The 26,547-nt window shown below is 41.2% G+C and overlaps 1 protein-coding gene across 1 annotated transcript in view; it reads right to left on the bottom strand.

The window, feature by feature from the left end:
• Positions 1-6,269: 6,269 nt before the first annotated feature.
• Positions 6,270-26,547, bottom strand: part of LOC128701378 (venom protease-like) — a 229,374-nt gene continuing 209,096 nt past the window's right edge. The window contains exons 8-9 of the mRNA XM_070100470.1: positions 9,703-9,872; positions 6,270-7,593 (exon numbers count right to left, since the gene is read on the bottom strand). Of these exons, the coding sequence (XP_069956571.1) occupies positions 7,429-7,593; positions 9,703-9,872 (335 nt within the window). The 3' untranslated portion in view covers positions 6,270-7,428. The remainder of the gene's footprint in view (positions 7,594-9,702; positions 9,873-26,547) is intronic.

A 26,547-nucleotide genomic window follows, 5' to 3' on the forward strand; every position in this document is an offset into this window, starting at 1 on the left:
GTACGCGCATCGTCACTGTCCAGAATGCTACCCAAGCTCATGATCTTTTTCTCCTTTCGAATATCGATACTACTATCACTATTGAAAAACATCTTTCTCTCAGTTCTTGTAGTGGTACTGTCATTCTGCCCCATACCATAGTCCAACAGCATTTCCAGTCATGTGGCAATGACATTCTTGAACAGCTGGAACTCCAGGATCTCCCAATCCTCAAAGTAGACACTTATGTCCTTCCTGCCTGGGGGTGGAGACATTACCCTTGCAATGTGGCTCGTTTAACTTTTGACAGCCGAGAACTCCCATCCTCTGTATATGTCGCGGGACATTGGTTACAAGTTCGAAAGGCGATACCTACACCGCAACAATGTAGAAATTGCTGGCGTTTTGGCCACCCAGCGAAATATTGCAGATCTATGGCCGAATGCCCAGTCTGTGGTGCCGACGACCATTCTAATACATCTTGCAGTCAACCTCCATCTTGCCTTAATTGTAATGAAGCTCACCCTTCGTACTCCCGCCGTTGCCAGGTCTACTTAAATGAACGTGAAATCCGTTGCCTCAAAGAGGCAGAAGGTCTCCCTTTTGCTATGTCAGTTACTCATCTCCGCCTCCAAGGGAGACTACCCCGTGTTTCTTATTCTCGTGTTTCAAAACATCCCCCCACTTCTGGGGTCCCATCTTCTGCAGCCTCCTCTGTTGTTACCCCTCCCATAGCCACTCTGGCATCTAATCCTTTTGCTGTCCTTGGCTCTGACATCCCGACTACAACTCAGTCTGTTCTCGCATCTTTGCGTCCTTCCTCACTAGCCCCAGTATCGACAAGACCTCATACGACACCTAATACCAATTACCCCTCTACTTCTCAGAAGTCCAAAAAATCCACATTGCTCAAATCTTCTTTGCCCCTTCCTTCCCTTCTTCCACCTCCACACTTTACCTTTCCAGTCTCTGTACCTAGTTCTTTCCCTCTCTCTGGCTCTATTACAAGTGTGGAGATTCACCCTCCTCCTCGTACTATGCCTTCCACCCCCGTCCCCTCCCAAGTTTCTCCCTCTTCTGACACCTCCCAGGTTTCTGCCTCTTCTGTCCCCCTCCACACTTCATCTCCAGTCCCTTACACTCTTCCTTCCCCCTCTACTTTGGTACAGTCCATTACTGTCCCAATCTTTACTCACCCTCCTCTTTCTATCTCCAATATGGTCTCCCATACATCTTTGAATTTAGAAACACTTGAAGCCATTTCAGAATATATTGCAGAGACTAAACCTTCAATAGACACTGATTCACTTCCTGTTCCTTCTCTTCCCTCTCCTCCATCTTCACAACCCCATTCTTCGCAACGCTCCGTTTCTTCGCTGCTTGAACGTCTTCCAATGCCACCACACGTTGACTTTTCTAACCCCTCTAGTCTGTAGGTGCCTTTACCTACAGATTCCTGGTATTTTCTTCATCGCCAATCATGGCCTATTTACAGTGGAATATCCGCGGCCTCGGGTAATCGGGGTGAGCTTCAGATGTTACTTTACAGGTTTTCCCCTGTTGGTGCTTGCTTACAAGAACCAAAATTACACTCGGCTGTTTTCCAACCTATCTCAGGCTATAATTTATTGTATTCTTCGGATCCTTTCTCAGATGTGACCTTTAATGAAAGTGCCCTTCTTCTATGCAATGATATTCCATACTGTCAACTATTTGTCCATACCTCGCTGCATTACACTGCAGCCCGTATCCACTTGAATAAGTGGTTTACAATATGTTCTTTATATCTCTCTCCTTCTCGAGCATTTTCTATCCCAGACTTTGCCTTTCTTGTGTCATCCTTACCACCACCACTTCTGTTACTTGGTGATTTTAATGCCCACCATTTCCTCTGGGGGGGTCTCATTGTGACTCACGTGGCATCCAGTTGGAGGCTTTTCTTGCCTCTCACCCCCTCCATGTTTTAAATACGGGTACTCCCACCCATTTTGATCCTCGTACTCATACTCACTCTTGCATCGATCTATCAGTCTGCTCTTCCTCCACTGCACTAGACTTCACCTGGTCTGTTCTACCGGACTTACATGACAGCGATCATTTTCCAATCATTCTTACTTCTCCTTCCTATTCACCACCTTTCCGTAGCCCTCGCTGGCAATTTGATCGGGCAAATTGGGATCTTTACTCACACCTCACTGCTTTTAGTGAGGTTCCTTCTTCATCCTCCATTGATGAGCTCCTACACATCTCGACGTCAGTTTATACCGCAGCTTCTCATTCTATACCCCAAACCTCAGGCAGGCATTCTCAGAAGTGCGTGCCTTGGTGGTCTCCTGCTTGTGCTCATGCAGTACGTTTGAAATGCGCTGCATGGGGCAGGTACCGGTACAATAGAACCGCTGAGAGACTTCTTGATTTTAAGCAGAAGCGTGCGATCGCTCGCCGTGTCATCCGTGAAGCTAAACGCACTTGTTGGCGAGACTATGTTTCCACCATCACCTCTGCTTCTTCTATGAGTGCAGTCTGGAAAAAAGTGAGGAAATTGAGTGGTAAATATTCTCCTGACCCGGCTCCTGTTCTACGGGTCGCTGGTGTTGATGTAGCAAACCCTCTCGACGTTGCCATTGAACTTGGCACACATCTGGTCCATATTTCCTGAGGGCTCCATCTATACCCCTCGTTTCTTTCCTCAAAGTCTGCCAGAGAGTTAGTACCCTTGGACTTTTCTTGTCTCAGAGAAGAACAGTATAATGTGCCTTTTACACTTCAAGAACTAGAGGCAATGCTCTCAGCTTGCCGATCATCGGCAGCTGGGCCTGACGACATTCATATTCATATGTTACAACATTTACATCAGTCAGCCCTTGTAGTCCTCTTACACCTCTTCAATCTTATTTGGGCACAAGGAGTTCTTCCCCAGCTGTGGAAATCTGCCATTGTTCTCCCTTTCCGCAAACCGGGTACTACAGGACATGATGCCTCCCACTATCGTCCCATCGCTCTTACTAGTGCAGTTTGCAAAGTGATGGAACGTCTCGTAAATCGGCGTTTAATGTGGTATTTAGACACACACAACAGTCTCTGCGCTAGTCAATATGGCTTTCGTAAGGGTCGTTCTACCATAGACCCCTTACTACGCTTGGATACGTATGTTCGTAATGCCTTTGCGAATAATCACTCAGTTATTGCCATATTTTTGACCTTGAGAAGGCATATGACACAACTTGGAGGTATAATATTTTGGCCCAGGCCCATTCCTTAGGCCTCCAAGGCAATCTACCATACTTCCTCAAGAACTTTTTAACTGACAGACATTTCCGTGTTCGAGTCAATAATGTTCTTTCCCCGTACTTCGTCCAAGCTGAAGGTGTCCCTCAAGGATGTGTTCTAAGCACAACACTTTTTCTCCTTGCTATAAATGATTTGGCATCTGTTCTTCCACCCAATATTTGGTCATCACAGTATGTTGATGACTTCGCTATTGCTTGTGCAGGTGCTGACTGTCATCTTATTGCAGTTTCTCTCCAGCATGCGGTCGACCGTGTTTCCACTTGGGCCACCACGCATGGGTTTAAATTTTCAAGTACCAAAACTCACCAAATTACTTTCACTAGACGCTCTGTTATCTCCGATCATCCTTTGTATCTCTATGGCTCCCGTTTCTAGGCCTTCTCTTTGACCGTAGGTTATCCTGGAAACCTCACATTACCTCTCTGAAGGCAACTTGTCACAGCCAGCTAAACCTCCTTAAAACCCTTGCTCATCTTTCCTGGGGAGCTGATCGTCGAACTCTGCTTCGCCTACATTCAGCCCTCGTTTTATCGAAACTCGATTATGGTGACCAGATTTATTCCGCGGCCTCTCCTGCTACTCTCTCTAGCCTTAACTCTATCCATCACCAAGGATTACGTTTGTGCCTTGGTGCTTTTCGCTCTTCCCCTGTTGAGAGCCTCTATGCAGAAGCGAATGTTCCATCCTTGTCTGATCGCCGTGATGCCCATTGCCTTCGCTACTATGTACGCTCTCACAATCTACACAATCCTTTATTTATAGAATGGTCACCGATATTAGTAGACATTCTTTATTCGTTCGCCGCCCGTTTGCTCCATCCCTTTTCTATTCGCCTACATTCACTCTTGTCTTCCCTTCAGTTACCACCTTTATATGTTCATGTAGCATCTCACTTTTCCCTAGCCCCCTGGGAAGTTCCAGCTGTTAGGGTCTGTTCTTTCTCACTCCCTTACTCGAAAGCTCAACTGCCTACGGTGGGTTCCCGCTCTCTTTTTCTTGATCACTTCCACTCCCATTCTCATGCCATCGCTGTGTACACAGATGGCTCTAAGTCTTCAGACGGCGTCGGATTCGCAGCATTGTTTCCGGACAGCGTCGTGCGGGGGCATTTACTATCTTCAGCTAGCATTTGTACTGCTGAACTGTATGCCATTCTTGCAGCACTTATTCGTATCGCATCTATGCCTCTGTCATCATTTGTAGTAGTCTCAGACTCCCTTAGTGGTCTGCAGGCTATACGAAAATTTGATACATCTCATCCCCTAGTTCTCTGTATCCAACTTTGGCTACGCCGTATCTCTACCAATCATAAAGATATTGTTTTTTGTTGGGTCCCTGGTCATGTCGACGTACAGGGCAATGAACAGGCAGACACTGCTGCGCGGTCAGCAGTACATGACCTACCAATTTCCTATAGAGGTGTTCCATTTCTGGACTATTTTGCTGTAATAGCTACCCACCTTCGCACCCATTGGCAACAATGTTGGTCAACTCTGCTCGGTAACAAACTTCATTCTATTAAACCGAGCATAGGTTACTGGCCGTCTTCTTGTCATCAGTGCTGAGGTTGGGAGACCACTCTCTCCCGCCTTCGCATTGGCCACACATGGGTTTCTCATGGAGAGGCACCCTGTTCCTCTCTGAGCAGTGTTAAGTTCCAGTATCAATTAGCCACATTCTGTTAGACTGCCCTCTATCAACGAGCACGCAGAATTTACCTCCAACGTCGTCTTCGTTCTACTACGCTCTCTTTACCTTCCCTTCTTGCTGATGGACCCTCCTTTAATCCTGGCTCTCTCATTGACTTCTTGACAACGACTGATTTACTCCACAAACTCTGATGATACTTTTCGCACTCCCCTCAGCCCTTTCTAGTTCAGTCTCTTGGTGCCCTTTACCCTTTCACCATCCACTACCCCGCTGTTATCCGTAACCTATTACTCATCCATCTCCCTTTTGCCACCTGATGCCCTCGCTTCCTTCCTGCCCTGCAGCGCTGTATAGTCCTTGTGGCTTAGCGCTTCTTTTTTTATTATAATAATAATAATGTAGGGGAAGGAAGGAGGTTTTGTGGGCGAGGGGCTTGGACTTCCAGCAAGCGTGCATGAGCGTGTTAGATAGGGGTGAATGGAGATGAATGGTATATGGGACCTGACAAGCTGTTGGAGTGTGAGCAGGGTATTATTTAGTGAAGGGATTCAGAGAAACTGGTTATTTTTATATAGCCAGACTTGAGCCCTGGAAATAGGAAATACAATGCCTGCACTCTAAAGGAGGGGTCTGGGATATTGGCAGTTTGGAGGGATATGTTGTGTTTCTTTATTTGTATATTCTTCTAAACTATTGTATTCTGAGCACCTCTGCAAAAACAGTGATTGTGTTTGAGGGAGGTGAAAGTGTTGAATGATGATGAAAACATTTTCTTTCTTTTATGGGTCACCCTGCCTCGGTGGGAAACGGCCGACTTGTTGAAAAAAAAAATCATAAAAATAATTTGTTTGGGGAAAATAAAGTAATTACTTCACTCATCTGTGTAATCATTTCATGTAAATTGCAAAGGACTCCTAAAGATGATTGGGGTACTAGCATTATGAAATAAATCTAAACTGAGTAAATTTTCTAGCTTTTGTGTTGTGTAATTTTTAATTAACCTCTACCATAGCAGTTTCTCAAAGATACTTTGGAAAAAAAGTTCAAATGATAAAATTAAAAAAAAATGTATAATCTTTCTTTCAACACACTGGCTGTATCCCACCGAGGCAGGGTGGCCCAAAAGGAAAAACGAAAGTTCCTCCTTTTACATTTAGTAATAGTACACCTACCATCCGACTTATGACCGAGTTCGGTTCTGAGAAACCGGTCGTAAGTCGAACTTTACTACTGAATATCAACAAAACATTTTTGTGAAGACTTTATTTTATTGTTTTATTTTGGTATTTCATGTTTTACTTTACTTTTTATGTTGTTAATATTGTATTTTATACTGTAAGGTTTAGGATAAACACTGTGTATGTTGCGAATAAGAAATTTTATGAAGAACTTCAGAATGTGGTCTGTTACTATTTTTTTCTTATGCAACAAGATTTTGGATCCGAGTTAGTTAAAGGTATTTTAGAGTGTAGGGGAAATAATTTCAACTGGGAAACTCCATAGAATAATATTCAAATTTGTTGAAGTATTTAAATACAATACTTTATCTTTTCTCTGTACCTAATATTATATCTTAATACTTTGTACAATTTTACAATATACATATTTAGTTCAAAATCATGTTAGTATCACATTAATAAGGAAGATTAATTTTTCTTCCTGTAATTAAGTCTTCACTAACATTTACGTCTTTGTCTTAACAAGACTATGTAAACTCAAACTACAAGATTCAACAAGACCTTTGAATCCGGCCGTAAAGGAAGTAGAAAGCAAGAGTGTCTGAGAAGACGTATCTCTATGGATTACTGAACTGACCAAGAATATAAATATCAAAAGAATCTTTCAGAGCAATTAGGAACAAACTGAGTCAGCTCTAGAGACTAATTCTCAAACCCATTCAAACAGTACACCCTAAGAGAGAACCAATATACGATCAGTTGTCAAGGCTAGAACAGGGAGCGGACTGACTACCTGCCAGTCTGTTGACCTGTCATCAGGTTGGATCACCTGACCCAAACATCAGTCAGCCGGACATAAACAATTTACCAGATGGTTCCGAGACTCGTATGCTGTATATACATAAGAAATCCTACCTAATAATAATAATAATAATAGTGATAATACCATGGTATTTTTTATATTAAACAGATAATAATATAATGCCGAAAGTCTCTATTTTAGCTATAAATGGGGACTTTCGTGCTATAATATTAAGTGATGATCTTATTCTCTTACAATAGTTAAGTAACACAGGATGACCAATTTCCAAGATATAACAGTGTACAACACAAATAGTTGTTTATTTCCCAGAAATTTGGCATAAAAAACATGGTCGTAAGTCGAGTGGTCGTAAGTCGGATGGTAGGTGTATAAACAAAATATATAATATTTTTATAAAGATAGCCATTAATTTAATGCTTATTTGCTAATTGCTGTTTATTTCAGCATTGTCTAAAGAAAAAGCTCTGGGTGAATAGTTTCTTCATCTTCAAATAAGGGCTGCTGTCTCTAGAAGGCAACATTCTTGATCCAAGCGAGGTATAACGGATGACGAATGTTGACATAGAGACCAGGGTAATCCAGAAGACCACAGCCATACCCGCGTGACACTATGCCGGCCAAGATGTAGCCTCTGGTTGAGTTACTGTATACGATAGGCCCACCAGAGTCGCCCTGGGGGTGAAAACATGCATTAGCATTAGTAGGTAAGAGTGATATGCTGATTTTTTTAAGCGAGTTAATCATTAGCAAGAGTACATCAGGGATTTCTCACACACTAAGATGTTCATATTTTTCAATCATCTCTTTCTTCAATTCCATTGTAATTCTCACCCTTTTTATCACAGGGTTGGCACTAGAATCTTTCTTGGGGCCCATGGGCTTATTTAGCAGTTCTTTCAGCACACCGACCGTATCCCACCAAGGCAGAGTGGCCCAAAAAGAAAAACGAAAGTTTCTCTTAAATTTAGTAATTTATATGGGAGAAGGGGTTGCTAGCCCCTTGCTCCCGGCATTTTAGTCGCCTCTTACAATACGCATGGCTTACGGAGGAAGAATTCTGTTCCACTTCCCCATGGAGATAAGAGGAAATAAACAAGAACAAGAACTAGAAAGAAAATAGAAGAATACCCAGAGGGGTGTTTATATATATGCTTGTACATGTATGTGTAGTGTGACCCAAGTGCAAGTAGAAGCAGCAAGACATACCTGAAATCTTGCATGTTTATGAGACAGACAAAAGACACCAGCAATCCTACCATCATGTAAAACAATTACAGGCTTTCATTTTACACTCACTTGACAGGACGGTAGTACCTCCCTGGGCGGTTGCTGTTTACCAACCTACTACCTAGGTTATTTAGCAGTTACAAGCACTAAAAACAATGGAATAATGCAAAATATATCACAGGTACACGTGGGATCGACCACAACGGCTTGTAAACAATGCCACACTGGCTGTGTATGGAGTCTTGGAGCGGCTGGGTCCGCTCAGGCCGCATGGAGACGTTTGGGATGAAAGCCTTTAGATGAGTTTTTCGCCTTTGTAGAGCCAATATTTTTATGCCAAAGTGCACCGTTAGTCGATTTTGGCGTTAGTCAATGCCACCGTTGGTCGAGGGTCCACTGTACTAGAAATGACATTTAAACTCGCTCGAAAGAAAGAGATGATTTACTATAGGAAGACCATACACTGCTTCAATATTCCTGATATTTGTTTACCTCTAAAGAGCCACTAGTTTGTGACAGCTTGACCATTTTGTGACATGGGGTCTGTGACATTTCCTGGATAAACTGGAGCTCATGATGCTGTTTGCCACTATGCAAAAAATAACAGCACAAGTCTTTCAGAAATGATTCCAGTCATGAATGTAGATGGTTGCTGGCATGTCTGGAGCACAAAGCAAACAAGTGGTATATACAGCCTAGGACAAACACATTTGGAAAATCCTTCTTGAGAAATGCGTGTAAATCACTATTTATTCCCACCATTGTAGAGCAATTGTCACTAGTGAATCCAGTTGCCAGTGAGAATTTCTCTGGTTGTAAATACCTCTTTCCCTGCTTTGTACAATCCTGTAACAGTAGCACTGTTAACTTCTGCAGCATCTAGAAATGTAACTGTTATTTTTACCTTTGAGCAGAAGTCATGGACTTGGGGGGGGGGGGGACTATGGAGTGACAACTGACGTGTACTGAAGGCAGCTAGTTGCTGTACAATGTGTGTCATTTACTGTGCTAAAAATATTTGCCATTTTCTCTTAAATATGCAGTAGAGATTGAAAAAAAAAATTTACAAGAATGCAGTAGAAGTCCCAAATGGCCTGAGTTTTTACATCTTACACTCGAGAACCCAAGGTGGATCCCCAAATTCCAAGACCTTGGGAAAAATTCCCAGGAATGGCATCGCTGACACGTCTACTTGAGATACACCTACCATCCGACTTACGACCTGCTCGACTTACGACCACTTGACTTACGACCGTGTTTTTTATGCCAAATTTCTGGGAAATAAACAACTATTTCTGTTGTACACAGTGTTTATCCTAAACCTTGCAGTATAAAATACAGTACTAACAACATAAAAAGTAAAGTAAAACATGAAATACCAAAATAAAACAATAAAATAAAGTCATTACAAAAATGTTTTGATGTTCAGTAGTAAAGTTCGACTTACGACCGGTTTCTTGGAACCGAACTCGGTCGTAAGTCGGATGGTAGGTGTATATTTTTTACCCCCACATAACAAGCAAAGGATCACCGCATATACGTGGATGTTATTACCTGACAGGAATCTCTGCCTCCGTTACGGTCTCCTGCACACACTGTCTCCTCCCCAATGCCCAGAGGCCAGGTGTCAGAGTACTCCAGAAGAGTGCTATAGCTCTTGTCACATTCTTCAGACTTGAACACCGTCACATTCACCTGCTGTAGCACAGAGCTGGGCAGGCCAACTGTTGAATACAAAAGTCTAGTCAGCTGTAGATTCCCTCTCCACCAAAATATTTTTAGGTATCTTTGAAGGTGTCCATTTATGAGTCACAACACTGTAATAACACGGCTGCAAACAAATCAGGGAACGGGTGGAATTTGAACCCACGGCAGATTACAAATTGAATGGAATGGCACAACCAGCATAACCTGAACCAGCATGGTTTTACAGCAGGACAGTCATGCCTATCACAGCTGCTGAACCATTATGACAGAATTACAGAGGCATTGGAAGATGGCTAAAATGCAGATGTGATTTTCACAGATTTTTGCAAAGGCATTTAACAACTGCAATCATGGAGTGATAGCGCACAAAATGAGGGCCATGAGTATTACTGGGAAGGTAGGCAGATGGGTTTTCGGGTTCCTAACACACGCAACACAAGTAGTAGTAGTGAACAGGGCAAGATCCAGCATCTGCGAGGTCAAAAGCTCAGTGCCCCAAGGCACTGTCCTGGCACCTCTGCTGTTTCTCATCCTCATAGCAGACATAGATAAAAACACTTGGTATACTTTTGTATCATCATTTGCAGATGACACTAAAATAAGCATGAAGGTCACAACAGTAGAGGACACTGAAAAATTACAGGAAGACATAAGCAGGGTTTTTCAGTCGGCAATGGAGAACATGATGTTCAATGGTGATAAGTTCTAGCTGCTTAGGTATGGAAAACTCAAAAGGAACACTACATACAAAACTCAAGAGGGTCACCAAATAGAACGTAAGGAACACGTAAAAGACCTGGGAATAATTATGTCAGCTGACCTTTCTTTCAAAGACCATAAGACAAAGATCACAACAGCCAGGAAGATGATGGGGTGGATATTGAGAACTTTCAAAACAAGGGAAATAATGCTGATGGTGACAATCTTCAAATCACAGGTGCTCCCTCGCTTAGAATATTGCTCAGTGCTGACAGCCTCATTCAAAGCAGGAGAAATATAAGAGCTGGAACAAATAGAGATTGTTTATGAGTCACATTGAGCCAGTAAAACATGCCTTCAAGTCTTGAACATGCACTTACTGGAGCGGAGGAGAGATACATGATAATATATACCTGGAAAGTACTCGAGGGCCTGGTCCCAAATCTGCACACTGCCATAACATACTGGAGTGAGAGGTATAGGAGGAAGTGTAAAATAAACCCAGTGAGGAGCAGGGGTGCGGTGGGGACAAAAAAAGAACACTGTATCAACATCTGGGGTCCCAGACTATTCAACATCTTACCAGAAGATATCAGAAACACGGCTACAAGTGTCGAAACCTTCAAGAGGAAACTGGACAAGTATCTTCACCAGGTGCCAGATGGGCCAGGCTGCAATGGATATGTGGGGCAGCAGGCCTCCAGTAGCAACAGCCTAGTTGACCGGGCAAGCACAAGATAAGCCTGGCCCATGGTTAGGCTCAGAGAGTAGAGAAACTCTCAAAACTCTTCAAAGGTATATCAGGTATAAGTGAGTTTTAGGACTTGCCATGTTCAACCTTCAATCCATTCCGAGATTTATGTACTTTTAAGTGGTTGCCTGATTATTTTCTTGTCTTTTTAATTTTTTCCTTTCCTCCAAACTTTCACCTATATCTTCAGAATGTCTTATTCAATTGGCTTCACCTTTTCAACATTGGTTTACTGCACATGGGAAAGGTTCATGCAGCTATTAGCATTTGCATATGTATGATCAGCGTTAGAGTCGATTTCAAGTTCTTGGAATTTGTCTATTAACTAACAAAAGCCTCTCCTGCTTGACTATTAACATTTTAAAAAGGAGTGTTCTAATTTGACAAAGGCGTCCAGTGAAATTGAATGGGGTCAGTCTTCAGTGGCTAAGGTATCTTACCAACAGGATGTGTGATAACTAGAGAAAATCTCTTTTGATTACCTTCCAACAGTGTGTTTTGCTGAATGCAAAGTTTATGTTGTTGAACTACATTGATCTTCATTAATAAGCTGCCTTGGTCTAAATTTTATTTAAACTGTGATATTAATATCCATTCAATAACTAAACAATGCCTCTACTAATAGGCTTCCTAATATTAATGCTTATGTTGGCCGGGTCACCACTACTTGGAAAAGACCCGGGCCGGGAGAATACCGGCGAATAAAAAAAAAAAAAAAATGCTTATGTATTCAGTAAGATAGATAGTTAACATAAATCTTGTCTGCAAAGGTACAAATCTTTTTTTTTTCTGGCATTATTAGAAAAACATATAAATGCTGAATTCAGGGCAATTACTGGAGTGTCTTTTTATGTGATAGGCTTCAAACTTTGTGTTGGTGAGCCTTATTACAAAAAAGCTAGGTACTTTTCAGTTTTATTAAATAAATTAGTTTCCATTTAAACACTAGGGAATACCTCTTCAGATTGGCTTCAAACACTAAGCACAGATGTATCTTACTGAGACTTATTTTTATAATAAATTGGGCCCATAAGTAAGACACCTGTGCAACAGTTAGGTATCTTTATAACAAAACTTTTCGTCTACGCAATATGCTTCTTCAGTCAAGTACAGAATAGCAAAAGCAGTAGAGATGTAATCAGTCCATCATTCTTGAAGACAGTTTTGAAGTGGTCAGTCTCTCAGCATGGAGAAGAGTTTTGCTCCATAGTCAAACAATTTGAAGTTGAAACATTGTTCCAGACTATGGAGCAAAAAACTTCTCCAGGCTGAGGGACTGATGACCTCAAAACTACGTCTTCAAGGGTGATGGACCGATTGCATTGTCTTCAAATCTCTACTGCTTCTGTTATTCTGTATTCGACTGAAGAAGCCTACTGCGTAGGCAAAAAGTTTGAATTGTCCTGTTGATATTGTATACCATTTTCATATTCAAACTGTGGCCATGTTGGAGTCGATTCACCATTTTCTATTAATTTTTTAAACTAGTCTCTTACAAGAAATTTAATAGTTTTTCTAACAAAACTGTAGAACTTTATAAATATTTTTTTTTATTTATTTATTTATTTTTTATTTAGTAATTTGAGCATACATACAGAGGTACAAAAAAATACAGGTAAGAGCAGCATGCCAAAGCCACTTGTATGCAGAGCATTACGGGCTGGCTTAAAATTAACTTAAGATTAACTTAGCAATGATGTAATCAGTGATAAAACATTATTGTAAACAGATAACAATAAAGCACAAATGATTATTATTATCACACTGGCCGATTCCCACCAAGGCAGGGTGGCCCGAAAAAGAAAAACTTTCACCATCATTCACTCCATCACTGTCTTGCCAGAAGGGTGCTTTACACTACAGTTTTTAAATGGCAACATTAACACCCCTCCTTCAGAGTGCAGGCACTGTACTTCCCATCTCCAGGACTCAAGTCCGGCCTCCGGTTTTCCTGAATCCCTTCATAAATGTTACTTTGCTTACACTCCAACAGCACGTCAAGTATTAAAAACCATTTGTCTCCATTCACTCCTATCAAACATGCTCACGCATGCCCGCTGGAAGTCCAAGCCCCTCGCACACAAAACCTCCTTTACCCCCTCCCTCCAACCTTTCCTAGGCCGACCCCTACCCCACCTCCTTTCCACTACAGATTGATACACTCTTGAATTCATTGTTTCGCTCCATTCTCTCTACATGTCCGAACCACTGCAACAACCCTTCCTCAGCCCTCTAGACAACAGTTTTGGCAATCCCGCACCTCCTCCTAACTTCCAAACTACGAATTCTCTGCATTATATTCACACCACACATTGCCCTCAGACATGACATCTCCACTGTCTCCAGCCTTCTCCTCATTGCAACATTTATCACCCATGCTTCACACCCATACAGGAGTGATGGTAAAGCTATGCTCTCATGCATTCCCCTCTTTGCTTCCAAGGACAAAGTTCTTTGTCTCCTCATCAATTCTATGATTCACCTCATCTTTCATAGACCCATCCGCTGACACGTCCACTCCCAAATATCTGAATACATTCACCTCCTCCATACTCTCTCCCTCCAATCTGATGTCTAATCTTTCATCACCTAATCTTTTTGTTATCCTCATAACCTTACTCTTTCCTGTATTCACTTTCAATTTTCTTCTTTTACATACCCTACCAAATTCATCCACCAACCTCTGCAACTTCTCTTCAGAATCACCCAAGAGCATAGTGTCATCAGCAAAGAGCAACTGTGACTACTCCCACTTTATGTGAGATTCTTTATCTTTTAACTCCACGCCTCTTGCCAAGACCCTCGCATTTACTTCTCTTACAACCCCATCTATAAATATATAGAACAACCACGGTGACATCACACATCCTTGTCTAAGGCCTACTTTTAATGGGAAATAATCTCCGTCTTTCCTACATACTCTAACTTGAGCCTCACTATCCTTGCAAAAACTCTTCACTGCTTTCAGTAACCTACCTCCTATACCATACATCTGCAACATCTGCCACATTGCCCCCCTATCCACCCTGTCATATGCCTTTTCCAAATCCATAAATGCCACAAAAACCTCTTTAGCCTTATCTAAATACTGTTCACTTACGTTTCACTGTAAACACCTTGTCCACACACCCCCTACCTTTCTTAAAGCCTCCTTGTTCATCTGCTATCCTATTATCCGTCTTACTCTTAATTCTTTCAATAATAACTCTACCATACACTTTACCAGGTATACTCAACAGACTTATCCCCCTATAATTTTTGCACTCTCTTTTGTCCCCTTTGCCTTTATACAAAGGAACTATGCATGCTCTCTGCCAATCCCTAGGTACCTTACCCTCTTCCATACATTTATTAAATAATAGCACCAACCACTCCAAAACTATATCCCCACTTGCTTTTAACATTTCTATCTTTATCCCATCAATCCCAGCTGCCTTACCCCCTTTCATTTTACCTACTGCCTCACGAACTTCCCCCACACTCACAACTGGCTCTTCCTCACTCCTACAAGATGTTATTCCTCCTTGCCTTATACACGAAATCACAGCTTCCCTTTCTTCATCAACATTTAACAATTCCTCGAAATATTCCCTCCTCCTTCCCAATACCTCTAACTCTCCATTTAATAACTCTCTCTCCTATTTTTAACTGACAAATTCATTTGTTCTCTAGGCTTCCTTAACTTGTTAATCTCACTCCAAAACTTTTTCTTATTTTCAACAAAATTTGTTGATAACATCTCACCCACTCTCTCATTTGCTCTCTTTTTACATTGCTTCACCACTTTCTTTCTTAACCTCTCTCTCTTTCTCCATATACTCTTCCCTCCTTGCATCACTTCTACTTTGTAAAAACTTCTCATATGCTAACTTTTTCTTCCTTACTACTCTCTTTACATCATTCCACCAATCACTCCTCTTCCCTCCCGCACCCACTTAGGTAGTAGGTTGGTAGACAGCAACCACCCTGGGAAGTACTACTGTCCTGCCAGATGACTGTGAAACAGAAACCTGTAACTGTTTTGCATGATGGTAGGATTGCTGGTGTCTTTTTCTGTCTCATAAACATGCTAGATAACAGGGATATTTTGCTACTCCTACTTACACTTTGGTCACACTTCACAGACACGCACATGCATATATATATACATACATCTAGGTTTTTTCTCCTTTTTCTTCATAGTTCTTGTCCTTCTTTATTTCTTCTATTTTCCATGGGGAAGTGGAAAAGAATCTTTCCTCTGTAAGCCATGCGTGTCGTATGAGGCAGCTAAAATGCCGGGAGCAATGGGCTGGTGACCCCTTCTTCTGTAAACATTTACTAAAAAAGAGAAGACGAAAAATTTTATAAATAAAATATAACTCATAAAAGATATTGAGAAATTTTGAAAATTCTGGCTCTTATAACATTTTTAAAATTTCACAAGTTTACTGAGTTTTTAAATAATGTATTCTCTTTTGATCTAATGCCAAAAGTAGCATGTTATTATAAGAACATAAAAAAGAACACTGCAGAAGGCCTGGTCATGGACCGGGCCTCGGGGGTGTTGATCCCTGGAATACTCTCCAGGTAGGTAGGCTTACTAGCCCATGTGAGGCAGGTCCAAGTCACCTCCTGGCTTAAACCAATGACCCACCTAGTCAGGTCAGGTCACATCCACTAAAGGAAGGTGCACAGCATCAGACCTATTAACACAAGCTAGTCAGGTCCAACACCAATCCACACCCACTCATTTATTAATCGAACCTATTTTTAAAACTACACAGTGTTTTAACTTCTATTACCAAACCAGTGCTTTCCTATATCCTTCCTGAATCTGAATTTTTCCAACTTAACCATTGCTGCGAGTCCTATCTTAGCTAGATGGGAGGGAGAGAGTATGGAGGAGGTGAATGTATTCAGATATTTGGGAGTGGATGTGTCAGCGGATTGGTCTATGAAAGATGAGGTGAATCATAGAATTGAGAGGAAAAGGGTGAGCGGTGCACTTAGGAGTCTGTGGAGACAAAGAACTTTGTCCTTGGAGGCAAAGAGGGGTTGTATGAGAGTACAGTTTTACCAACGCTCTTATATGGGTGTGATGCATGGGTGATGAATGTTGCAGTGAGGAGAAGGCTGGAGGCAGAGGAAATGTCATGTATGAGGGCAATGTGTGGTGTGAATATAATGCAGAGAATTCGTAGTTTGGAAGTTAGGAGGAGGTGCGGGATTGCCAAAACTGTTGTCCAGAGGGCTGAGGAAGGGTTGTTGAGGTGGTTCGGACATGTAGAGAGAATGGAGCCAAACAGAATGACTTCAAGAGTGTATCAGTCTGTAGTGGAAGGAAGGCGGGGTAGGGGTCGGCCTAGGAAAGGTTGGAGGGAGGGGGTAAAGGAGGTTTTGTGTGCGAGGGGCTTGGACTTCCAGCAGGCATGCGTCAGCGTGTTTGATAGGAGTGAATGGAAACAAATGGTTTTTAATACTTGACGTGCTGTTGGAGTGTGAGCAAAGTAACATTTATGAAGGGATTCAGGGAAACCGGCAGGCCGGACTTGAGTCCTGGAGATGGGAAGTACAGTGCCTGCACTCTGAAGGAGGGGTGTTAATGTTGCAGTTTAAAAACTGTTGTGTAAAGCACCCTTCTGGCAAGACAGTGATGGAGTGAATGATGGTGAAAGTTTTTCTTTTTCGGGCCACCCTGCCTTGGTGGGAATCGGCCAGTGTGTTAATAAATATAATAATAGTTATGTCCCCTTTATTTATTCCTGTTTTGCATTTATACAACTCAGTCATATCCCCTCTAATTTTACGCTTTTCTAGAGTGCAGATTGAGGGCTCTCAGTCTATCCTCATGAGGATGATTTCTGATACATTGGATCAACCGTTCATCTCCATTCACTCCTAACATGCTCACACATGCTTGCTGGAAGTCCAAGCCCCTTGCCTACAAAACCTCGTTTACCCCCTTCCTCCAACCTTCTTGAGGATGACCCCTACCCCACCTTCCTTCCCCAACAGATTTATATGCTCTCCAAGTCATTCTACTTTGATCCATTCTCTCTTAACCCTTTGAGGGTCGACAGGCCCTCTCCGAAACTCGTTCTCAGGGTCGGCCAAATTTAAAAAAAAAAAAATTATTTTATCTCATGGAAAGATAGAGAATCTTTTCCCGATCATAAAGACACCAAAAGTTTGAAATTTGATAGAAAACTTACGGAATTATGCTCTCGCAAAGTTAGCGGTCTCGGCGATGTTTACGCATCGGCGATTTTGCCCACTTTGAGCCCCATTTTCGGCCAATTTCACTGTACTAGTCGACAAAAAACATGAATATTTCGCTAGAAGTCCATTTTTTCTATCGAATGGGTGCAAGAAACCACTCATTTATGAAATTCAACTATCCAGTACAGTGGTCAGAATTTAGCAATTTTGCCAATTTCACACAAATTTCAAAAGATGCCAATTTCCGAATAGGGTCCAGAATAAACAAGAAAGACATTCCTGGCACTAAAATGACATTTCCTCTAGTCATTAGTTATGTCTCAAGGCCCCTCTTATATTCTTTTGCTTTCCACTTTGAATTTTTATTTTCACAAAAAATATAAGATTTACTGTTATGCATACTACTGCATTAGTGTAAAAAATGGTATAAATATTATTGGTGCACTTGTGAAAGAATATTAGACTCACCAGTTGACGTGTATTGCACGCTTGGCACGATTTGTTTACTTTTGAAGTTTGGTAAAAATCGAACATTTCTGCTACTTTGAGCTCAATTTCAAGGCACCTTTCTTTGTAAAACCAGTCAAAATCATCTCAATTTCTGTAATATGTCTTCCATTCTATAAAATGAGACCAAGAAAACTAGAATACAACAATAAATACCATACGAAAATACACTGCAAAGTCGCTGATTTATTCAAAAAAAATGGTCAAAGTTTTTTTTTTCTCATTATGCACTGTGTGCTGCAGGATTTTTTTTAGACTGTGCACACTGACCACATAGACCCATTCTTTCATATGAAGGCCTACCAGCTTTCTCCCACTAGATTTGAGGCCGCTAGAATTTATGAGTACTAGTACGTCAAAAACCCCTACGCGTAAGACGTACTAGTACGACGAAAACCCTCAAAGGGTTAATGACCATTCCATCTCGACAACCCCTCTTCAGCTCTCTGACTAATACTTTTAGCAACTCCACATCTCCTAATTTCCACACTTTGAATTCTCTGCATAATATTTACACCACACATTGCCCTTAGACAGGGCATCTCCACTGCCTCCAGCAACCTCCTTGCTGCAGCATTTGCAACCCAAACTTCACACCCATACAGGAGTGTTGGTACCATTATACTTTCATATATTCCCTTCTTTGCCTCCATGGATAATGTTTTTGTCTCCCCAGATACCTCAATGCACTACTCACCTTTTTTCCTTCATCAATTCTGTGGTTAGCCTCATCCTTCATAAACCTATCCACTGACAAGTCAACTCCCAAATATTTGGAAACATTCACTTCTTCCACACCCCCTCTCTCCAATGTGATATCCAATTTTTATTTATGTAAATCGTTTGATACCCTCATCACCTTACTCTTATCTATGTTCACTTTCAACTTTCTACCTTTACACACCCTCCCAAACTCGTCCACTAACCTTCGCAACTTTTCTTTAGAATCTCCCATAAGCACATTATCATCAGCAAAAATTAACTGTGTCAACTCCCATTTTGTATTTGATTCCCCATAATTTAATCCCACCCCTCTCCCCAACACCCTACCATTTACTTCTTTTGCAACCCCATCTATAAATATATTAAACAACCATGGTGACATTACACATCCCTGTCTAAGACCTAGTTTTCCTGGGAAGTAGTCTCCCTCTCTTCTACACACCCTAATCTGAGCCTCGCTATCCTCATAAAAACTCTTTACAGCATTTGATAACTTACTACCTATTCCATTCACCTGAAACATCTGCCACATTGCTCCCCTATCCACTTTTCTAAATCCATTCATGCAATGAAAACTTCCCTACGTTTATCTAAATACTGTTCACATATATGTTTCACTGTAAACACTTAATCTACACATCCCCTACCCACTCTAAAGTCTCCTTGCTCATCTGCAGTTGTATTTTGTCTTACCTCTAATTCTTTCAGTAATGACTCTACCGTACACTTTACCTGGTATACTCAGCAAACTTACTCCCTTATAATTTTTACAATCTCTTTTGTCCCCCTTCCCTTTATTTAAAGGAACTATACACGCTCTCTACCAATCCCTAGGTACCTTCCCCTCCTTCATTGATTTATTAAACAAAAAATACCAACCACTCCATCACTATATCATCCCCTGCTTTTAACATTTCTGTCATGATCCCGTCAGTTCCAGCTGCTTTACCCTCTTTCATTCTACATAATGCCTCATGCACCTCCCCCCACTCACATCCTGCTCTTCTTCATTCCTAAAAGATGTTATATCTCCCTGGCCAGTGCATGAAATTACTGCCTCCCTTTCTTCATCAACATTTGAAAGTTCCTCAAAATATTCCCACTATCTACCTAATACCTCTAGTTCCCCCATCAACTAACTCCCCTGCTCTGTTTTTGACTGACAAATCCAGTCGTTCCCTAGGCTTTCTTAACTTGTTTGTCTCACTCCAAAATTTTTTCTTATTTTCAGCAAAATTTCTTGACAGTGCTCTCCCACTCTGTTATATGCTCTCCTTTTGCACTCTCACCACTCTCTTCACCTTCTTTTTACTCTCCATATACAGTGGTCCCTCGTTTTTCGTAATTAATTCGTTCCTGGAGGAGCTACTATAAACGAAATTTACGATTTGCGAATCAATTTTCCCCACAAGAAATAATGTAAATACAATTAATCCGTTCCTGACACCCAGAAGTATTAAAATAAAAAATTGTTTTACATGAAATATACATGTAGTACATAAACAATACAATGGGAAATGATGAATGAAACATTAACAGCATAACACTTACCTTTATTGGAGATTCTTCTTAGTGTATGAGAGACTGGAGGAGGAGAGAGATTGGATTGATTACAGTTTGGAAGGGGAATCCCCTTCCAGCAACACCTCAGGTACCAATTGCTTCTCTGGGGTTGCTTCTCTTCTCTGTTTCTTAATGCCACTAGGACCACCTTGAGAGTCACTCTAGTCCTGTCTCGCAAAGTAACTGTGGAGTGAGCTCTGTTTCTGGCATCTCTTTAACACTTCCCTAAAATGGCCCAAGACTTTGTCAGTGTACATACTTCTCACCTTCTTTACCACAGGCTTGGCACTAGCTTTCTTTGGAGCCATGGTAGCTTATTTAGTACTTGCAAGCGGTAAAATGAGTGGAATGTTATGAAATATTTCATAGGAGCACATGAGGGGACCTTCACTCACTGGTAAACAATGCCAGACTGGCTGGGTAGGGAGGCCGCCCCGGCTCACACCGTGCGTACGCGTCCCGGATGAACTACTATTCGCGAGTCAACCTATGAAAAGCAAGTCCATGTTTATACGAAAATACCCCTATGATTGGCGAAATTTACGATTGCCGAGAACTACGAAAAGCGAGGGACCACTGTACTCTGCTTTTCTTATAACACTTCTTTGTAAAAACCTCTCATAAGCTACCTTTTTCTCTTTTATCACACCCTATACTTCTTCATTCCACCAATCAATCCTCTTTCCTCCTGCATCCACCCTCCTATAGCCACAAACCTCTGCCCCATATTCTTATACATGTACAGAGGACCCCCGCATACCGTTTGCATCACATAACGTTAAATCCGCATAGCGATACATTTTATCACTAAAATTTTGCCTCGCATAGCGCTAAAAAACTCACTCAACGCTATTCGTCCGAGACGCGTCTATGTGAGGCCTGAGCCAGCCTCACATGTTCCACCGGTGGCATTCAAATTCAAAGTTTATTCTCTATAAAGATTACAATGTTGAATTTACAGAATTTGGTTGTTGTGTGGTTTACATATAGTTAAATAATGATTACAGAGTGTACCACTAGAACGCCTAGCATGGCTAGGCATTTCGGGCAGACTTAGTTTAATTCTTTATTTTAAAATATTACAAATTATGAGGTAAGTTGGTATTATGGCTAAGTGACTAAATACTAGTTTGTGAGTTTAGCAAATACTAATTTGTGAGTTTAGCAATGTGAATGCTTTTGTTTTGGCACAGTACATAGTTTCAGTATTGGAGTATCATAGGATTCATTATTTTAAGATTGAGATTAATATTTCTGTTTATGGTCAAATGGGTGAGTGAGTGTAAGTGTGAACCACCAGGTGGTATTCGTGTAGTTAGTTGATGGGGTTTATCAGGGAGATAAGATGTTTTCTAATGGTAGTTTTGAAGGTGATGAATGTGTCTGCAGTTCTAGAGTTCTCAGGTAGGGTGTTCCAGATTTTAGGGCCTTTGACATACATTGAATTTTTGTAAAGGTTTAGTCGGATATGGGGAATGTCTTAGAGATGTTTGTGTCTGGTGTTATGCCTGTGGGTTCTGTCACAACTATCAAGAAAGCGTTTTGGTCAAGGTTGATATTGGAGTTTAACCCTTTGACTGTCGCGGCCGTATATATACGTTTGCGAGGTACCGTGTTTGACGTATATATACTCATAAATTCTAGCGGCTTCAAATGAGGCAGGAGAAAGCTAGTAGGCCCACATGTGAGAGAATGGGTCTGTGTGGTCAGTGTGCACCACATAAAAAAATCCTGGAGCACGCAGTGCATAATGAGAAAAAAAAAACTCCGACCGTTTTTTTTAATTAAAATGCCGACTTTGTGGTCTATTTTCGTATAGTATTTGTGGTTGTATTCTCGTTTTCTTGGTCTCATTTGATAGAATGGAAACTATATTATAGAAATGGAGGTGATTTTGATTAATTTTACTATAAAAAGAACCTGGAAATGGAGCACAAAGTACAGGAAATGTTTGATTTTTGCCGATGTTCAAAAGTGAACAAATGATGTCATTGTCCAATAAATGTCCAAATAGCCATTCTAATACGCAGTCATGAATGGGTTGATGTAATTTTTACAATTATTACAGTATTGCAGTAGTCTGCATAACAGTAAATCTTCTATTTTTTGTTTGAATAAAATTTCAAAATAAAAAGCAAGAGTAATATCACAGGGACCTGGAGACATGACTGATGAACAAAGAAAATGTTATTTTAGAGCCAGGAATGTCTGCATTGTTCATTCTGGACCTTATTTTGAAATTGTCGTATTTTTTAATTTTCGTGAAATTGGCCAAATTGCAAATTTCTGACCATGTTATTGGGTAGTTGAAATCGGTAAATGGGCAGTTTCTTGTACTCAATCGATAGAAAAAATAGAGTTCTGAAGAAATAGTTATGAGTTTGGTTGACTGGAATAACGGAATTAGCCGAAAATAGGGCTCAAAGTGGGCGAAATTGCCGATTTTTAAATATCGCCGAAGTCGCTAACTTCGCGAGAGCGTAATTCCGTCAGTTTTCCATCAAATTTCGTTTTTTTGGTGTCTTTACAATCGGGAAAAGATTCTCTATCATTTCATAAGAAAAAATAATTTTTTTTTTTCGAATATTTTGCGACACCAGAAGCAACTTCAGGATTTGGCCCTTCGACAGTCAAAGGGTTAAGGTCCTGTAGATGTAGACTGCACAGTAAGTGTGGATGTACTGAACAGGGAGTAAGTTTAGATCTATGAAGAGTGGGGGGGTGTGTTGCCAGGGATGGGATTTAGTGATTATTCTTACTGCAGCTTTTTGTTGGGTTATTATTGGCTTTAGGTGTGTTGCTGCAGTTGATCCCCAAGCACAAATAGCATAGGTGAGGTATGGATAAATGAGTGGTATAGTGTGAGAAGGGCATTTTGCGGCACGTAGTATCGTATCTTGGAGAGGATCCCAACTGTTTTGGATACTTTTTTGGTTATGTGTTGGATATGGGTGCTGAAATTCAGGTTGTTGTCAAGGTATAGGTCTAGGAATTTGCCCTCATTATGTCTGGTAATTAGAGTGTTGTCGATCTTAATGTTAATTTGTGCATCTCCTGCTCTGCTACCAAACATAATATAGTAGGTTTTGTCAGTGTTAAGCGTAAGTTTATTGGCTGTCATCCAAGTCGATATTTTGATCAGCTCCTCGTTAACAATGGTGTTGAGGGTGGCAAGATTAGGGTGAGAGATGACATAAGTCGTGTTGTCAGCAAAGAGAATGGGTTTCAGGTGTTGGGATACGTTTGGAAGATCATTGATGTATATGAGGAAGAGCAGGGGACCAAGGACACTTCCCTGCGGAACTCCAGTATCAAGTGGCCGTGTTGTTGATGCTGTGTCTTTAATGGTAACATACTGATACCTATTAGTAAGGCAAGATTTTAAATAAGCAAGCACATGGCCTCTTATACCGTAATGGTCAAGTTTGTGGAGTAGGATGTCGTGGTCTACTGTGTCAAAAGCTTTTCTTAGGTCAATAAAAATTCCTAGTGGATATTCCTTATTTTCCAATGCTGTGTAAAGCAGATCTAGCATTTTTATGATTGCATCATTAGTGCTTTTATTTTTCCTAAATCCAAATTGGCAGGGGGTTGAGTATGTGCTGTTATAAATGAATATAGTCTCCTGTGCACGAGTTTCTCAAAGATTTTGGATAGCAATGGTAAGTTTGATATTGGCCTATAGTTGTTTAAGTCTGTAGGGTCACCACCTTTATGTATTGGTGTAACCCTTGCCATCTTGAGTAGTTTCGGGAAGGTGCTAGTTTCTAGTGACTTGTTAAAAAGTAATGAAATAACATGCGAGAGGATATGGGCTGCTCGCTTGTACAGTAATGGTGGGACATTAGACAGATTCCCCGAGTTGTTTTTAAGTGACTTTATAATCTCGGTGACTTCCGAGGGCTCAGTTGGTGCAAGATAGAAGGAATTTGGGAAATTCCCATCTAGGTAGTCCCCGGCATGGGCATTAGTATGTGGGATTTTATTGGCGAGATTAGATCCTATGGTTGAGAAGTCGTTTATCTTGTTAGCTGTGTCAGTGGGATGTAGTGGTGTTTCATTAGGTTTAGTTAGGACAATATTCTTGTTTTTTTTTTTTAGTTTGTGGGTCCCTAGAATCTGAGAGAGTGTTTTCCAGGTCTTTTTTATATCTCCTCTAGTGTCTGTGAATCTACTGGAGTAGTATAGTTGTTTGGCTTTCTTTATTACTTTGGTTAGAACTGATGAATAGTGTTTAAGAATATCTTTGTGTATTAAGCCCTGTCTATATTGCTTTTCATATTGGTGTTTCTTGTCAATGGATTTCAGAATGGTGCTGGTTAGCCATGGGCAACCAAGCCGTTTGTTTGTGATCTGTTTCGTTTTTATAGGACAATGTTTGTTGTATAGTCTAAGTAATTTGTTAAGAAAAATGTCTGTCCAGTCATCAATACCATTGGCCTTGGAGAATTCTGTAGGCCAGTCAACAATCTCTAGGTCAGCTGTGAACTTCCTTATTGAGGCCTCGTCATGGAGTCTAAATGAGACTTTGTTGTATTCAAGTGGTGGTTTATTAATGTTTGTCAGGAGGAAGGTAGGGTAGTGGTCTGTAGTGCTATCTGTGATTATCCCTGATTTAAGGGGGGCTAGTATATTGGTCCATATGTGGTCTATTATGGTTGCACTTTGTTGTGATAGAAACACAGGCCTTATCTCTAGGCTTTATTGAACATAGAATCTTCATAGTACTTCTGCAACAACAAAATATAATGACTAGTACATCTAATAACGGCTTCTACAGGGATGGTGATGTCTTGCATATGTCAAGAGAAAAGTTATAAGTACAGGCCACATATTTAAACTCACCATGTAATCTGCATCACTAATGTAGGGATAGAAGAGAAGAGAATCACACACCATGTGTTGGTGCCAATGACACACCAAACTGTTGTTGTTGTTAAGGGCCCCGAGAGGTGGTGCAGTATTATCCTGCTGCTGCTCCCCACAGGAGCAGTATCACTACAATCTCCCCCTTCTAAAATATCAGAGACAGTATTCTCCCAAACTGTTAGGTGGGCGACGTACATGTCCCGACCTTCGTAGCCCTTGAGCCTCTTCACCAGGTTCAATATTTTCCAGCGGGGTTTGACTAACTGCTGGAGCAGAATCCTCTGTTTCCATAGGGGTAGTCTCAAGGGGCTTTCCAGGAGAAAACGAAGCATCTTTCACATCTATTGGTGTATCTTGAGATTCCACACTAACGGGGATTTCAACTGGGGCTAAATGTCTTGTAGATACTGTAGTCTCTTCACCATTTTGGTAGCGAATGTGGGCGTAATGTGGATTAGCTTGCAGGAGCTCTACCTTTTCCACTAAAGGATCCGTCTTGTTCATCCTACGGTGACTCTTCAGGAGAACGGGTCCAGGATGACATAACCAAGTGGGCACGGAGGCTCCCGTAGAGGAACGACGTGAATAGTTGAGGAGTCTTTCATGAGGGGTTGCATTAGTAGCTGTGCACAGCAATGATCTAATAGAGTGAAGAGCATCAGGTAGGACAGTTTGCCAGTGTTCAACAGGTAGATTGCTCGACTTCAATGTCATTGTAACTGCCTTCCATATAGTACCATTGAACCGCTCCACTTGACCATTGCCTTGAGGGTTGTAGCTTGCTGTTCTGCTGCAGGCAATACCTTTGCTAGACAAAAACTCCTGAAGTTCATTACTCATGAACGAGGATCCCCTGTCTGAATGGATATAAGCTGGCATACCAAAAATAGAGAACAACTGTGAAAGACAACGAATAACAGTTGAAGTAGTCATATTTGCACAGGGGAATACAAAGGGAAATCTTGAATATTCATCTACTATGTTAAGGAAATACCTATTCTGATTTGTGCTTGGTAGAGGTCCTTTGAAATCTATATTCAGTCTCTCGAAAGGCTGGGTGGATTTTATGAGATGAGTCTTCTCTGGCTGATGAAAGTTTGGCTTGCACTCTGCACATACTCTGCATGTTCTGATCACTTGTCGCACATCTTCCACTGAGTAGGGCATGTTCTTTGATTTGGCAAAATGGTACAGGCGTGTAACTCCTGGGTGACACAAAGCCTTGTGGAGTGCTGAGAGTGATTGCAAATCATGACATGCTGCTCCACAGTGGGACCTAGAGAATGCATCAGGCGAGATGTTCTCTTGACCCGGTCGGTACAGGACATCAAAGTCATAACACGATAGTTCCATCCTCCAGCGTAATATCTTGTCATTCT

The sequence above is a fragment of the Cherax quadricarinatus genome, chromosome 72, assembly GCF_038502225.1.
Source record: "Cherax quadricarinatus isolate ZL_2023a chromosome 72, ASM3850222v1, whole genome shotgun sequence".
NCBI classification, from domain to species: Eukaryota; Metazoa; Arthropoda; class Malacostraca; order Decapoda; family Parastacidae; genus Cherax; species Cherax quadricarinatus.